Genomic DNA, 16382 nt, shown 5'->3' with positions numbered 1-16382 from the left:
CTCGGGGGCCGGAAGCTGCTGACAGGTCAGAGGAAAACCCGGATCGGCGCGTCTGGCCGCCGAGGCAGCGTGTACGCAGGAGGTGCCTCAGGCGCAGACTCCCGGCGGGCTCGGCTGCGCAGGCTGGCGCGGTTGCGGGCCACAGGCCCGCACGGTCCCCGACCGGGTGCGGGATGGCGGCCAGCCTCTGGATGGGAGACGTGAGTGAGGGCCGCCCCTGCTCTGAGGAGAATAAGAGGGTCTCGAGTCCTAGGAGAAGGAAAGGACTGAGGGCGAAGGACCTTCAGATCCCTGGAGGGTGGCGGTGAACAGGAAGGGTTTTGGGGACAGAGGGAAGCCAGGCAGGTTGTGGTGGTCCATGCCTTAATCCCTGCACTTGGCGAGGCAGAGGCAGGAGGACCAACACAATACTCCATAAGTGAGTTCGAGACTCCATAAGTGAGTTCTAGGCCAGCTTGGGCTTCCTAGCGAGGCCTGGTCACCCAGGCTTTGAAAGCGGAGTGTGGGCATCAGAATGAAGATTCCTCAGATGCTGAATCTATGAGTTACAGGTTCTGGAATCTCCCTTTCCAGTTTGGGGGGGGGAGGAGATTTGGGGGGAAGGAGTCGGAGGAATCCTAAGGATTGAGGGGGCCCTGTGTGTCTAGGGCCGGAAGCACAGGGAATTCTATAATGGGAAACTATTTTGGTTTTTCTTTTGTTGTTGTTGTTTTGAGATGGGGTCCCTCGCATAGTTCTGTCTGTCCTAGAACTCATTCTGTAGACCTCAAACTCAGGGATCTACCTGCCACTGCCTCCCTAGTGCTGGGATTACGGGTGCGTGCCACGCCTCCCAGCTAGGGGAGTGATTTGAAGTAAAGGAGTTGGTTGGAACCCTGCTCCCTTCTGGGTAGAAAGCTTGGCTCTGTAGTGCAGTGGAAAGTGTCCTGAACAGAGTGGGAGGGGCTCAACCACTTTTGGGGCTCCTGGCCGTGGGCCTGAGCCTCTCTGCTCTGGTTTTTATGCAGCTGGAACCCTACATGGATGAGAACTTCATCTCTAGAGCCTTTGCCACCATGGGGGAGACCGTGATGAGTGTCAAAATTATCCGAAACCGCCTCACTGGGTACACCTCCCTTTTTCTCTTTCCGGTGCTTGATTAGTAGAGCCCACTGCTGCTGTCGTTCAAGGGAATAAACGTGGCGGGAGGAAGGGCTTCTCGCCATCCCTAGTAGTAGTGATCACACAGAATTATAAAAAGGAAGCATGGAGGGTGGCTTACTGAGCAGAGGTGTTGAGTATTTCAGGTGTCAGTGATTTGAGGCAGGATGCTGGTTTTGAAAATTGGTGTGAGCGCTTGCCTAGCAAGCGCAAGGCCCTGGGTTCGGTCCCCAGCTCCGGGGGGGGGGGGGGGGAATTGGTGTGATCTTTGGTAAGTTACCTTTGTGTTTCATTTATATTTTGTTTTATTTTACTTTGAAACAAAGTCTTCCTGTAGTCACCATAGGCTGACCTCGATCTTATGACACAACCCTGCCTCTGCCTTGCAAGTGCCACAACCACTAGGTGTGCCAGCAATCCTGGCTCTTTTTTTTTTTTTTTTTTTTTCCTTTTCTTTTCTTTTTTTCGGAGCTGGGGACCGAACCCAGGGCCTTGTGCTTGCTAGGCAAGCGCTCTACCACTGAGCTAAATCCCCAGCCCCCCCCCCTTTTTTTTAAGGTTTAGTTTTACATTTGATTACATTTGATTCTGTATGTATGTGGGGGGGAGGGGTTATGCAAGAGTGCAGGTGCCCATAAGGCCAAGGTGTCAAATTCTTGACGTGCCCCTCTGTGGTTGCTGGATATTGAACTGACGTCCCTTGGAAGAGCAGTATAAAACTCATAATTGCTCAACCATATCTCTAGCTGAACCATAGCTCCTTTATAGAGTTCTGAGTATGTGCAATCACTCACACACACAGTCCCCCTCACCCCTTTTTCCCCAAGAAATTAAGAGCATTCAGAAGTACAAGGTTTGGGGAAGACAGTGAGGTGACCCAGCAGGTACCAGCACTTACCTCAAGCCTGTTAACCTGAGTTGGAAACAAGTAATTGCTGGGTGGTGGTGCGTGCGTGCCCTTAACCCCGACATTGGGACACCACAACAAGCCAGAACTAATATGGTGAGACCCTGTCTCAAAAAAGCAAAGATCTCTCAAATAATTAATACAGACATTAAAGAAGTTTAAGAAGATCTGGACATGGTAGGACATGCCTTTAATCCCAGCACTCTGGAGGCAGAAGTTTGAGGTAGATCTCTGTGAGTTCAATGCTAGTGCAGTGTACATATTGAATTCTGAGACAGCCAGGACTCCATAGTGAGAACCTGTCTCAAACAAAATAATGTGAAAGACAGGGTCTTATTTTATAGCGTAGACTGGCCTCGAATTCACTACACATCCAGGACTGGCATTGATCGAACTGGAGGCAGTCCTCTAGCCTCACCTTTTAAACTTTAGAATCTAAAGTATTTTGAGTGCAGGCAGGTGCCAGCCTTCGTCGTGAGCTCCTGACTTTTAACATACAAAAGCCAACCTTTTCCTTTTCCCAGGACACCCATGCCCCTTAAACTGAACATAGAACCTGCGGCCTTTTGTATACTAGGCAGATGCCTTAATGTAGACTTTCTTTTGTTTTGTTTGGCTTTCCAGACAGGGTTCTTTGGCTGTCCTGGAACTCAGTCTGTAACTGGGAACTTGGTCTGGAATTTATAGCTCTCCCTGCCTCTGCCTCTTGAATGCTGGAATCGAAGGTGTGTACCACCACCACTGCCCAGCGTAATATAAGCCTTTTAAGTAGATAAAAATCATTACCTTCTTGATTAATTTATTCTGGTATTTTCTCTGGGGCTATTCTTAATTTCTTGTAAGCTAGGCAAAGGATCTGAAGGGTTGAGTGGGTAACATTAAGGGTTTTTGGGAGGATTTTGTCACAGGTAATGTGACATATACATAATATGTGGTTATGAAATCAAGGACTGGCCAGATTCACTGTCCTTGTACTTGAAGTTATTTCTGATCTGGAATATGGAGTGGAATAAAAATAGTGTGGTTCTATCAGAAAAAAAACAACAACAACAACAGTTTTTGAAAACCACTTTAAAAGCAGGGTGGTGGGGTGCACGCCTGTTGTCTCAGCACTTGGAAGGCAGGGGCGGGTGAATCTCTGTGAGCTAGAAGCCAGCCTGGTCTACATAGTGAATTCCAGGACAGCCAGAGCTATATAGTAAGATCCTGTCTTAACAGGAAAGGAGAGGAGAGGAGGAAGGAGGGAGGGATGGAGGGAGAGAGAGAAACCATTTTTTCTCTCTTTAGGCCAAAATGTACCTGGGCGTCCTTATCGCTCTTTCTCTGCTTGCTTCCAGAATCCCAGCTGGCTACTGCTTTGTGGAATTCGCAGACTTGGCCACAGCCGAGAAGTGTTTGCATAAAATTAATGGGAAACCCCTTCCGGGAGCCACACCTGTAAGGACACTTGGATGATGATGGCCTTGCCATTTTTGTTGGCTTTAATTACTACCACATAGTGAATGCCATGGGGTGCACACTGCATTTCATTTAATCCCTTTGCCACCCGCACAAGAGGTGCTGTTATCTTTGATTGCCCAGGAAACAAGCTCAGGGCGGTGAGGTGACTTACTGAAAGTAATACAGGTAGTAAGTGGCAGGGCCAAGATTCAGACAGGAGACCGCTTGCCTCCAAAACCCAGGCCCTTTCCTATGACAGAAGACTCAAAAACCGTACTGCCATGTACTCAATGGCAGAGTATCTGCTTAGCATGCCCAAGACCCTGGGTTCAATCCCCAGCCAAGACTCTAGGGCTTTTGCCTGATTGAGAATCTGGAACAGGCTGGTCACAGCAAGGACACATCTCAAGAGGGTTACATTCTGCTCTTCCCACAGTTACTTAGCTTACAGCTATACCAGCTGGCACACGCTCATAGAGCCATGGAGCTGGCAGTGCCCTTAACGGTCAACTGTGCATCCCTTCATTTTATACAGGAGGAAAGCTGAGGCTTAGAGAGGGGGAGATGTTTTGGCCAAGGTAATCTGCTTCAGTTTTCTTCAAATATTGTTTGGCTTTTGAAAGATCCTTCTCTGTTTTAGTTTGTCCATGTGTTTTTAAATTTCCAGGCAAAACGTTTTAAACTGAATTATGCCACTTACGGGAAACAGCCAGACAACAGGTAAGTAAGGAGCTCCTCCAATGTAGGTCAAGCCTCAGTATGTGTCTAGACAGGCACAAGTCACAAGGCACATTGTCACTGTGCCAATTACTGCCAAAGGACAGTGGAGAGTTCAACTTGCTATAATTTGCCGCTTTCTGAAGGACACTCTCCTACTCCCTGGCCTCCATGGTGTCAAGGCAATGTTTTTCCATCTGTGGATGGCACAGGTCGCAGTCTCATGTATTCCAAACTGGCCTCAGGCTCCCTATGTATTCAAGGATGACCTTAAACTCTAACCCTCCGCTTCCGTCTGCCTCCCACGTGCTGGGATTGATATGTGTGCCCCCGGATGGTACGAGTTAGAGGTGCACAGTGCTGCTGACTGAACCCAGCACTCGGTGCATGGAAAGTGTCTCAGTCATTGTTCTATTTCTGTGACGAGAGCACTATGACCAACGTAACTATAAAGCCAAGCAAGCATTTAGCTGTAGCTGGGGCCGTCCGTAGAGCTTCAGAGGTTTAGTCCATCACCATGGCAGGGAGCATGGCGGCAGGCACCGCTGGAGAGTAGTTGAGAGTAACTGAGTAGAAAGAAACACTGGATTTAGCATAGGCTTTCGAAGCCCACCCCCAGTGACACACTTCTGCTAACAAGGTCACACCTCCTGGTCCTTCTAATCCTGTCAGAGAGTTCCACTCACTGAGACTAAGCAGTCAAAGGTACCTATGGGGGTGCCTTTCTTGTTTGAACCATTACAGAAGGCAAAGGCTATCCTCACCTCCGCTGTTTGTTTGTTTATTGTTTTTTGAAAAAGGGTTTCTCTGTAGCCCAGGCAGTCCTAGAACTCACACTGTAGACCAAGCTAGCCTCATATTTAGAGACCTGCCTGCCTCTGCTTCTCAAGTTCTTGGATTAAAAGTGTGCAGTACTGCCCCCTGGCATTTTTTCTGTTTTATTGAGACAGGGCCTCGTTCTGTAGCCCACACTGATCTATTCACGAGGATGCTCAGACACCTCACCAATCCTCCTTAGACTGCGGATGTGTGCCGCCATGCCTGGCAAGGCCATATCCTCTCCCTGGTCCTCTCCTCAGCTTCCCATCCTGTTTTCAGGTTTTGAGGTTTTATTCAGTGGGGATCCACTTACAGTAACAATGTGCACTTCCAGTGACTATCTGGGAGTGTTTATCTACAGTTAGGGTTTGACAGTCCAGGCTCGACTCGGCAGTCCTTTTGTGTTTTCACATTGGAAGCAGCCCTGCCTGTGTCACAGACCTTCAGCCCCATCACAACCTATGGTAACTACAGTGCAATAACAGGCTTCAGCCCCATCACAGCCTCCAAAGACAGCACTGTGGTTAGGCATGGTGGCACCTTGCCAGCCCTGCTTCAGCACTCGGGAGGTAGAGACAAGAGGAAGATGGCAGGTTGGGGGTCATTGTAGTCTACGTAGCAAGTTCTAAGCTAGCCAGGGCCATATAACTAGGCTGTCACTCAGAGATAAAATCGGGTTGTGCTCCTTAGGTAAACGGTGTTCAGACACTTAAGACAGTGTCGCAGAAGCTTTCCGAGGTTTCGGTCCATTGGCTCTGCAGGAGAGTGGGTTGCCCCGGCAGAGTTCCAGTCTTCAGAATGCATTCGTGGTCGTGTGCAAGGAGCAGCCTCACAAGTGCTCATTAAAACATGTATGCACTGGGAAATGTTGAGAGGAAAGCCAGTAACCTGACAGTAGAATGTGGGTCATTATAACACGTTCATTTACTCACAAGTCATGCTCTAGACCTGACATCATGGCGTCAGCAATATGTCTGTGTTGCCTAGGCTGACCTCAGACTCCTACTGTAGCCTGAGATTTACAGATAGCATCCACCGCACCCAGTTTGGGCAATATATGAGAAGGAAAAATAGCAGAAATGAAATATGATGGTTCACATTGGTTTTGTAAGTTCAAAAGAAATGCCAGGGCAAGGGGGATGTAGCTCATTAGGCAGAGTGTCTATGCAGGGAGCCCTGTGTTCACAGCCCAGCACCAATAAAACGGCAGAGACATGCCTGGAATCCTGGCACATGGAAGGTGGAGGCAGGTAAATCAGATGGTCTAAGTCATCCTAAGCAAATATGGAGTTTGAGGCTAGCCTGATCTATATGAGACTGTTTCAAAAGGCAGACACTGGGCTAGAGAGATGGTTCAGGAATAAGAGAGCGCATTGCTCCTGTAGAGCCGTTCCCACCACTTATGTCCACAGAGCCAAGGCCAGCTGTGAACTTACTCTACAGCAGAAGTAGACCTTGAACTTGTGGATCCTCCTGCCTCTCTCCCTGGGCATGGGCTACCATAGCTACCATACCTGGCCACTAATTTTATTTTTCTTTGTGAATTTTTTCTTCTTTGTTTTTGTCTTGTTTTATCTATTTATTTTGGCTTTTCAAATTTTTTTTTTGTGCTACCCTGGCTATTCTAATTTTATACAAAGAATATGTATCATGTTTGAAATGCTAAAATAAGACCTGGTATATGGTAGCACAAATCAAAAACTGAATCTCGAACTAAATACATTTGTAAACATTTCTAGAAAAAGTTTGCTGCCCATGTTCCAACAGAGTTTGAGCATTTCATCTTGACTATGTTTTAGTTCTTCAGGAGATAAGGGTCTTTTATCATTACATTTAACATGTTTAGTGTTTTTTAAAATCTTTGCATATGGCTCTGATCTGTCCCTTTGTCTGATCATTCTCTCTTGCTCTCGCTTGCTAGCTTTTTTTTTTTTTTTTTAAGACAGGTTTCGATCCTGGCTGGCCTAGAACTCATAGAGGTTGGTCTGCTTCTAGAACTTGCTCTATAGACCAGGCTGACCTTAAAGTCACAGAGCTCTTGATGCTTAAAGTCAGACAAGTTTTGCGTGGTGTCTGGAAAATTCAGGGCATGGTACTATTTCCATAACTCCTTTGCCAATGGCAGTATGTGCCTGTCTCTCAATTTCAGTGCTCAGGAAGCTTTGGCAGAGGATTGCTGGGAGTTTGAGGCCAGCCTGGACTCCATAGCAAAACTTTTTGTCTTAAAGAGAAATGGAGAGAGGAGATTTCAGACAGTGACAGCAGGGTTTGACTTTTTGCTGCCTCTTCTCTCCTCTCAGCCCTGAGTACTCCCTGTTTGTGGGGGACCTGACCCCAGACGTGGACGATGGCATGCTGTATGAGTTCTTTGTCAAAGTCTACCCCTCCTGCCGGGGAGGCAAGGTGGTTTTGGACCAGACAGGCGTGTCTAAGTAAGGCCTTACCTGCTATTTCTGTTCCTCTTCATTCTGTCTTCTTATCCCCTGGGGGAGTATTGTAGAGACACCAGGGAGGGTGGTAGTTCAGAGTGCAAGCCCTTGAGCCAGGCAACCTGGTTTGAACCTAGCTCCCTCTCTGGCCAGGACTGTGGACAGTTACCGATAGTCCGAGTGGTTTCCAGCAACTGAGGCAATCTAATAGTGGTTCTTATATGGTTGACATAGGAGTAGGGAAGTAATATAAACTATTTGTTGCTGTACTTCTCTCTGTTACTAAGGCTTTCTGCGTAGTTAAAAATATAGTTCAGCCTTGTGTGGCAGTGCACACCTGTATTCCCAGCACTTGGGAAGTGGAGGATCGGAAAGTCAAAGCCATCCATCTTTGAATATTTAGTGAGTTCAAGGCCACCCTGAGCTACATGAAACTCTTTTTTAATACAACCCTTCAAAAAGAAAAAGAAAAAAGAAGGAAAAGGGAGCTCTCTATTTTAAAATGGAGAGACCTGTCATTGGAGTGTGGAAGCATTTTGAACTGAAGCCAGCTTAAACTACATAGCAAGAACCTACCTTAAAAGTATAAAACAAGGAAAGTCAAACCAAGCAGACAGATTGCAAATCTGGGGTCTTTGTATGCTGCACAGTGATCTTAAGGCCAGCCTGGGCAACTTAGCAAAACCATCTCATCTCAGAAAAATAAAGATGGTGGCCCTAAACTGCAGAGTAAGTCCCAGGGAAGCCTGAGTGTAAGGACCACACTAGAGAAACCATGTCTTAAAAAATAATAATAAAAACACTCCAAAAGCTAGGGTGTAGTTCAGTTAGGGAGCTTGCTTAGTGTGGACAAGGTCCTGAGTTTGATTTCCCAACTCCAGGAAGGAAGGGAGGAAGGGAGGGAGGATTTTTTTTCTTTACTGTGCATAGACTTGAACCCAGTCATGCGTCCCATTCTAAGAACGGCTCATTCTTTCTGCATTTCAGTACTCAGAGCTGCACCCAGGTACTTAGTGTGCTAAGCCAGAGAGTGTGAGCCCTGCCACAAAACCACAGCCACAGGCCTGGCTCCCCCAATTTTCTTCCATGTGGGCGTAACTGGCCTTGAACTCACAATTCTACATGCTCAGCTTCCTCAGTACTAGAATTACAGGCATGTGCCACCAGCAGCAGCTAAAAGGCTGATTCTTCATTAATGTAGTCCTTACTCTCTCAGGGTTCGGGAGTGCAACCTAGAGTTAAGGCCTGCTTTTGTTGTGTGTGACTTTGTCAAAGCTTTCAGACCTCTCTGAAGTTTAAGGCTGCTCCTCAGTTCGGGTCGGTGCGCCATGTGGTGAGATACTGAGAATGTCCTCAGCACCTCACCAGCACATGGTGCCTGCTCACTAACTGAAGCACATAGTAGGCTGCTCACTCACTATGTGTGTCATGAACAGTCTCTGAGTAAAGTCTGACCTCCGGAGCGCAGGAACCAGGTCTGTCCGAAAGCCCTTTCCCACGTGCCTAGCACCACACCGCAGAAAGTGGGAAGTCTGCAGGCTGACGTCACCTGTCTCCACAGCTACACTGCTGTGATTTGGGAGGGATGCTCCTGTTTGGAAAGGAGCACTGGGTGATGCTGTGGAGGAAAAGGAGGAGAATGGAGAGCTAGACTGAAAGAAGGGCTTCTCACTGTGTCAGGATCGTACTGTGTCTGAAGCTGATTCCTCTGTGCTCTGTTTGATGGGACTCCCTCTACCTTTCCAGCCCTTTCTCCTTCATGCTCCAGCCCACCTCTTTTCCCACCCCTCTTGTCCGTGCTTCTCCTCAGGCTTCATCCCTTTGTGATCTAAGTGGTGTGTTGGTCTCTCTCCCTCCAGGGGCTATGGCTTTGTGAAATTCACAGATGAGTTGGAGCAGAAGCGAGCCTTGACGGAGTGCCAGGGAGCAGTGGGACTGGGGTGCAAGCCTGTGCGGCTGAGTGTGGCCATCCCCAAAGCGTGAGTCCGCAGAGAGCACAGGCTGAGTCAGGACAGAATATGTGGGATGCCAGGCTATAGCAAGGCGGCGGTCACAGTTATCTTTGGTTGGGCTGGGCGTGGGGGATGAACTAGTGTAGCCGCACACCCCTGGAAGTTAGAGCTAGGTGGTCAGACATTGAGGGCAGGAACAGGGGAATGCAGTTTGGTTCTGTGTCCTGACGTATCTATAGAATTAGGTAGAATGAGGGAGAAAGGACATTTTTCTTTTAAAGTTCCTGTTAGGGTCTGTTGCAGTGGGAATGACTGGCTAAGAATTCTAAACAGGTGAGGCAGCAGTGATGACTCAGCAGTTAAGAGCACTGGCTGCTCTCTAAGAGGTCACAGGTTCACTTAACCAGCATCCACAATAGCAGCTTACACCTATCTATAACTCTAGTTCCAGAGGCTCCAACACTTTCCTGCAGACATACATGCAGGCAAAACATCAGTGCATATAAAATAAATATAAACAAATTATTTTTAAAAAAGAATTATAAACCGCTGAAATACTGAAATACTGCGCCTCACTGTTAACTTGACATGCCAGGTAGGTAGGTTCACAGAGACCTGCCTGCCTCTGCCTCCAAGTGCTGGCATTTAAGGTGTGTGCCACCACACCTGACCCCTGAGTGACATTTCTTATCTTTCAGCACTTCCAGCAGGTAGAGATTTCACTCATAGGAGGCACTGGCATCTGAAAATATTTTGCGACATTGTAACAGTGCTAGTGGCATCTAGGAGGTCATAGTTAGGGTGCTGCTGCAGTGCACAGGACAGCCCTATAGCTAGGAACTAAGTGATACCCCTACTACTGGCAGAAGGAACAAGGCTGAGATATCTTTACCAACATGAACAAGGCCAGCCAAACTTCAGGGTAGACCTTCCACATGGTCCTGTTGAAGTAACAGAGACTTGAATGTTCTACAGAGTCTCACTAGGTGGCCCTGGCTGGCCTAGATCTTGCTGTGTAGAACAGGCTACCCTCAAACTCATAGATAATGGTCTACCTCTCCCTCTGGAGTGATCAGATTAAAAGTATGGGCCAGGAGACCCAACAAAGAAAGACAGTTTTTAAAGGAAGTTACAGATCTGGAGAGAGATTCTTCCAGAGGACTAAGTTAATCTCCAACACCCACTTTGGTCTGTTCACAGCACCTATGACTTTAGCTCCAGGGGGATCTAATATTCTCTTCTGCCCTTAATACATCTCTACACAGAAACACACATACACATATAAGTCCCTTTTTTTTTTTTAAAGATTTATTTTAGGGGTTGGTGATTTGGCTCAGTGGTAGAGCGCTTGCCTAGGAGGCGCAAGGTCCTGGGTTCGGTCCCCAGCCCCGGAAAAAAAAAAAAAGATTTATTTTCTTATATATAAGTATACTTTAACTGTCTTCAGACACACCAGAAGAGGGCATCAGATCTCATTACAGATGGTTGTGAGCCACCATGTGGTTGCTGGGAATTGAACTCAGGACTTCTGTAGAGTGGTCAGTGCTCTTAACTGCTGAGCCATCTCCCCAGCCCTACAAAAGTCTTTAACTTTTTTTTTTTTTTTTTTTTTTTTTCTGAGCTGGGGACCAAACCCAGGGCCTTGCACTTGCTAGGCAAGTGCTCTACCACTGAGCTAAATCCCCAACCCCTACAAAAGTCTTTAAAGTCCCCATTTCATTATTCTGAATTGGCTGTAGTGACAGTGCCACACATCTGTAATTCTGATACTCGGGTGAGTGGGACAGTCAGACAGACTCCAGGACAGCACTGTAAAACCCTGTGGGACAGACAAGCAAACTGTAAATGTCAAAAGTGATTATCTCTCAATGCCCTTCCAAGATTATATGCTACATATAAGTCGATTAAATGTGGTAGGATTTATTACTTGTAACTCTGGGGTTCAAACCCAGAGCCTTGCATTCCATTTTAAATTTCATAAATAATACATATTCCTTTTTTTCTTAGTTTACTTCATGTACACACTTTTCCATGTAGTCGTACCCTTGTATGAATGATTTTATTTACTGTTTGGGGGCAGTGGGTATTTGGGTATTAGACCTCACAGGGCTAAGCATTCTCTCCACTGAGTATCCTGACTATGAATTTATTTCTATCTACTGCAGCATAGTCCTTTATAAGTTCTGACCAACGATTCCTCTGTTGTCCATCATTTTGGCTGTTTCTGGTACATTCTTGTTTGTTCTGTAATTAGACTCTGGCAATATAGCTATAAACAAAAACAAAGACCCATCTGCAAACTTCTAATTTGTCCTATTTGTGCCAGCCACACTGAACACTGTTGTTAGTAATCCGTGCCCACCCCTGGGGAGGTGCCCTCAAGCCCTCAGGATAAGGATTGGCAGGCCCTGGAGAGAGCCTGAAGGAGACACAAGGAGCCCAGGTGAGGAAGAGGAACCTCCGCTTCTGTCAACACAGTGGTAGAAATCAGCAGATTCATAGAGGAGGGGTCAAAATGGTGACTAGTGGGTCACCCGCCCCGCACTCAGCAGGTGGGGCCATCTGCCTGCAGGCTGCAGAGGGCATCCTGTCTAGAGCTGGATGCTGCAGTAACCAGCATCTGGGTTTACCTAGCAGTAGCTGAGCCCCTTCCCTAAAAAGCTTAAAAGTGCACAGTCTCACTGTTGCTGCCTTTGTCCTGCCTGGTGCTCTCAGCTCATGCTCACAGCTTCCTCTGTGGCCTGGTTAGCATAGCCAAGCCCCCAGTGCTGAGGAGAAGTGATTTCTCAGGGCAGCCGGCAGCCGGCAGCTGGAGGAGTGGGCCTCTGGCTCCTGCGTGCTTTTGGTGTCACAGGGCACTCTAAGCTCAAATTCGTGAGTGCAAACCCATTGTCATTCGCTTGAGCTGCACTGTGTTCCTGAGGTTTTCTGTTAGATGGTAATGGGCCTGCTTCTGAAGTTTCTCCATACATGGCTTTCCTGTCTTTGAGAGCAGTGGGTCCTTTGCAGACATGGCCTCCTGTCTTCGGTTGGGAATGGTGTTAGTTACAGGATCTGAAGAAGAAAGGAACGTTCGAATTAAAGTGTAGCCCTAGTCCTGCAGTTGGCCTCAGGCAAATCACTGGACTTTATTCCTTTTTATCGAGGTGGCCTTACTGTTTAGCCCTGCCCCTGCCTTCCAAGGGCTGGCATTAACCACAGCTGGCTGAGTTTCTTAGTTTTTAAGACATTTTAAGTTGGGGTTGGGGATTTAGCTCAGTGGTAGAGCGCTTGCCTAGGAAGCGCAAGGCCCTGGGTTCGGTCCCCAGCTCCGAAAAAAAGAACTGGAAAAAAAAATTTTTAAGTTATTTTACTTATCCTATAGTATGTGTGTGCCCACAAGATGTGCACAGGTCAGAGGTCAGCTGTGTGGAGCGGGTTCTTTGTTCTGTGTGTGGGCTGTCAGGCTTATGTGTCTTTATCCACTGAGCCATCTGTCATCTGATCCAAGCTGTGCAGACATTCAGCTTTCTCCCTGGTGTGTGGGAAGGGTAAATAACACCTCTATTGCATGAATCCCGGCACACCAAATCCCAAGTAACCATCAAATAAGGCAGCTGGGGGAGGGGGAGAGAGCTCCAGGTAGAGCATTGCTCAGCACATGCACGACTGTATTCAGCTCCACCACAGTTAGCATTCCTGCAGAAACAGTAAGACTGCTTCAAAGCAGGGCAGGTGATCTCACGGTCTGTAGTTGGAAATCCATGTTGAATCATCTTAAACCCAGAACTTGAATTTATGTTTTTATTTTTTGTTTTTAGCCTCTGTGTAGTGTAGCCTTGTCTATCTTGGAACTCATTCTGTAGACCAGAATGAGTCTGTCCTCAAACTCTGCCTCCCGAGTGCTGGGATTAAAGGTGGTGTGTCACCACTGCCTGGCTAAACCAGACATTTTTATGCTGTGTTTTCCTGAGTTTTTGCAACTGTCAAAGAAAAGAGTCTCCCAAGATCTTGAGAAAGGGGCTGGAGAGATGGCTCAGCGGTTAAGAGCACTGACTGCTCTTCCAGAGGTCCTGAGTTCAGTTCTGAGCACCCACACGGCAGTTTACAGCTCTCAATACTGAATCCAATGCAGAACATCCATGTATGCAAAATACATAAACAATTTTTTTTTAAAGGATTTTGGGGGGAAAAAAGTCCTGACAAGGCAGTCAATCAAGCCAAGAAAGGCCTTCAGCCTAAGAGCCTGGGCTCTGCAGGCAGACTGCCTGAGTTTATTCCTTAGTCATGTGGCCCTGGACCAGTCACTTAAAACACTCTGTGTCCCCATCTGTATGGCAGGGACGGGATAGGGAGTGTGCAGGACAGTAGGCGTGGACCCTCCCAGAGCTCCTACAGTCCCCGGTCAAGGGAAATGTCCTCTTACTTCTGGTTTTGTTTTATGTAAGGAGCCGTGTAAAGCCAGTTGAGTACAGCCAGATGTACAGTTACAGCTACAACCAGTATTACCAGCAGTACCAGAACTACTATGCCCAGTGGGGCTATGACCAGAACACTGGCAGCTACAGCTACAGCTACCCTCAGTATGGCTATACCCAGAGCACCATGCAGGTAACCATGTCTGGCAACCCTTGGGTCTCATTTCACCTCCAGGAACCATCATTCTCCACTGAAAATTGTTCCTGGGCTTGAGCTTTGAAAAAGTAGGGTGGGCGAGATTGACCCAGTTCCACTTGTGGAAAGCTAGCCAGGATTTTCTCAGGTTTCTCACCCGTCCTCTCCTCTTTTCACAGACATATGAAGAGGTTGGGGATGATGCACTGGAAGGTAAGAGTCCCTGCATGTCTCTGTCAACTGACACAAGTACCAGCCAGGGCCTTAGCAGACTCCTGAGAGACACCACGGATGTGTGTGCTTTGCTTTTTGTTGTTGTTTTTTCCAGACAGAGTTCCTATCGGCCTGGCTGTTCCAGAACTCTGTAGACCAAACTGCTTTTGAACTCAGAGATCCACCTGCCTCTGCCTCCAGAGTGCTGGGATTAAAGATGTGTGCGTGGGCTTGGATGAGTGTGCTTCTAATGGAAGTAGGCGCCCATGATTGCAGCCATGTAGTGTTAAGAGAAAGGAGGGCCACTCCTAGGAGCCCACTCTTTCCGAGCTGTTGGCCCCACCCACCGCTGTCTCTTTAACAGTAACGCTGTTACTTTGTATCTGTTGGGTTTTGGTTGGTTGGTTTTCTGCGTTTCCTGTGCTTTGGTGTTTTGTGTATGTATGTCTATATGATGGTCCTCCCAGAACTGCCTTTACTTACAGTTGTGAGCCACAGAGTGGGTGCTAGGAATTGAACTCAGGATGTCTGGAGGAGCAGCCAGTGCTCTTATCCACTGAGCCATCTCTCCAGCCCCTACTGTTTACCAGTTTGTAAGGTTAATTTTTCTATTTTTCAGTTTGTTTTTTTAGTACTGGGCATGGAACTTAAGGCCCCTGTTGTGCTAGGGAAGTTCTCGACTCTGAGTTACATCCCTCCAGTCTATGCAGTTTCGACATCTTTCCCACTAAGCATTATAAGCTCAAAAGCCCTGGGAAGTAAGTTCCAGGGTTACTGAAATTCACTAGAAATCACCCTAACCCCACAGCCTTTGTTTTGGTTTGAGTATCAGGCTCTATCAAGCTGGCTTTCACTATAGTTATGAACGACCTTGAACTTCTGGTTCCTCCTTCTACTCCCAAATGCTGGGATTACAGGCCTGAGCCACCACACCCAGCCATTTTCCTTAAAGCACAGCTAAACTTGGATTACATACTTTGTATCAGAAGAAAGACCAGGTGTCGGGGGCAGTACAAGTCTGCAGTACAAGTCTTTATTTAAACACAGTGGGATCCACAGCCAAGCACACTACTTGGTGCCAGGAAACTTGGGAGAGGTGGGGGTGGAAAGCAGCTCAGCTTGGCCTGGTGGCCCTACAGAACCTCCAGGCTGAGATAGAATTGAGTTTAAGACTACAGACCCTGGGGGGTGGAGGGTTAAAAAAAAAAAAGACTACAGACCCTGTCTCAAAACCCAAAGGTCTGGTATTGGTTTTATTTTTTTTCATTCTCAATATATCAAGCTGAGTTTAAACTCATGACCCATGTGCTCCCACCTCCCAAGGAATGAGGTTATAGGGGCCCCACCACACCTTGAAAATGTGGGATTTCGGGTTGGGGATTTAGCTCAGTGGTAGAGCGCTTGCCTAGTAAGCTCAAGGCCCCAGGTTCGGTCCCCAAGGGGGAAAAAAAAATAAAGAAAATGTGGGATTTCTGAGACAGGACTAGGTTCCCAATTCTTAAGGTGGTACTTTGGATTTAACTTAAATGTTTTCCAAGCCCAACTGTCATTTTATCTTCTGGTTTATGTATGAACGCATTGTAGATGTGCCAGAAGAGGGCCTTGGGTCCCCCTACAAATGATTGTGAGCCACCATGTGGCTGCTGGGAATTAAACTCAGAACTTCTGGAAGAAGTCAGTGCTCTTAACCTCTAGCTCCCAATCCCTGTTTTAAGTTGGAGGACAGGATATTAAGAACACAATTACAGAATGGAAGGAGAAACAGCAGCCTTCAAACTCCAAATCCCAATGCTCTTCATCTTTCTGAACCCTCAGCCCTTATGGTCTCTCCCTCCAGACCCTGCGCCACAGCTGGATGTGACTGAGGCCAACAAGGAGTTCATGGAACAGAGTGAGGAACTGTACGATGCACTGATGGACTGTCACTGGCAGCCCCTGGATACCGTGTCATCAGAGATCCCCGCCATGATGTAGCCAGGACAGAGCACAGATGCTTTTTATTGTGAATCTTTTATCTTTTTGAAAGTGATGTATAATGTTTTAATAAATTACCATTTCCTGAATTGTGAGCCACTTCAGCTGTGGAGAAGCCATGGGTGGGTACATGACATTTAGAAGTGCCTTAGCAGTCAGTGGTCATTCCTGTCTAGATAGTGCAATGGTCTGATCAGG

The 16382-nt window shown here is 47.3% G+C and overlaps 1 protein-coding gene across 21 annotated transcripts; it reads left to right on the top strand.

Annotated features, from left to right (window-relative positions):
* The first annotated feature begins 28 nt into the window (after positions 1-28).
* On the top strand, positions 29-16273 carry Trnau1ap (tRNA selenocysteine 1 associated protein 1). Of its 21 annotated transcripts, none has more exons than XR_015620061.1 (10): positions 29-200; positions 1008-1105; positions 3385-3484; positions 4155-4207; positions 7324-7455; positions 9312-9431; positions 11731-11847; positions 13832-13994; positions 14177-14210; positions 16048-16273. XR_015620061.1 is itself a non-coding variant. In XM_087550969.1 (9 exons), exons 1-9 carry the CDS (start codon positions 174-176, stop codon positions 16073-16075), a joined length of 777 nt encoding a protein of 258 aa, XP_087407095.1. In that variant the 5' UTR covers positions 29-173; the 3' UTR covers positions 16076-16273.
* The last annotated feature ends 109 nt before the right edge of the window (positions 16274-16382 follow it).

Source organism: Rattus norvegicus, chromosome 5 (assembly GCF_021556685.1).
Source record: "Rattus norvegicus strain SHRSP/BbbUtx chromosome 5, alternate assembly SHRSP_T2T, whole genome shotgun sequence".
Classification (NCBI taxonomy): Eukaryota; Metazoa; Chordata; class Mammalia; order Rodentia; family Muridae; genus Rattus; species Rattus norvegicus.
The sequence above is the reverse complement of the archived record's forward strand: the minus strand, read 5'-3'. Positions and strand labels throughout refer to the sequence as shown.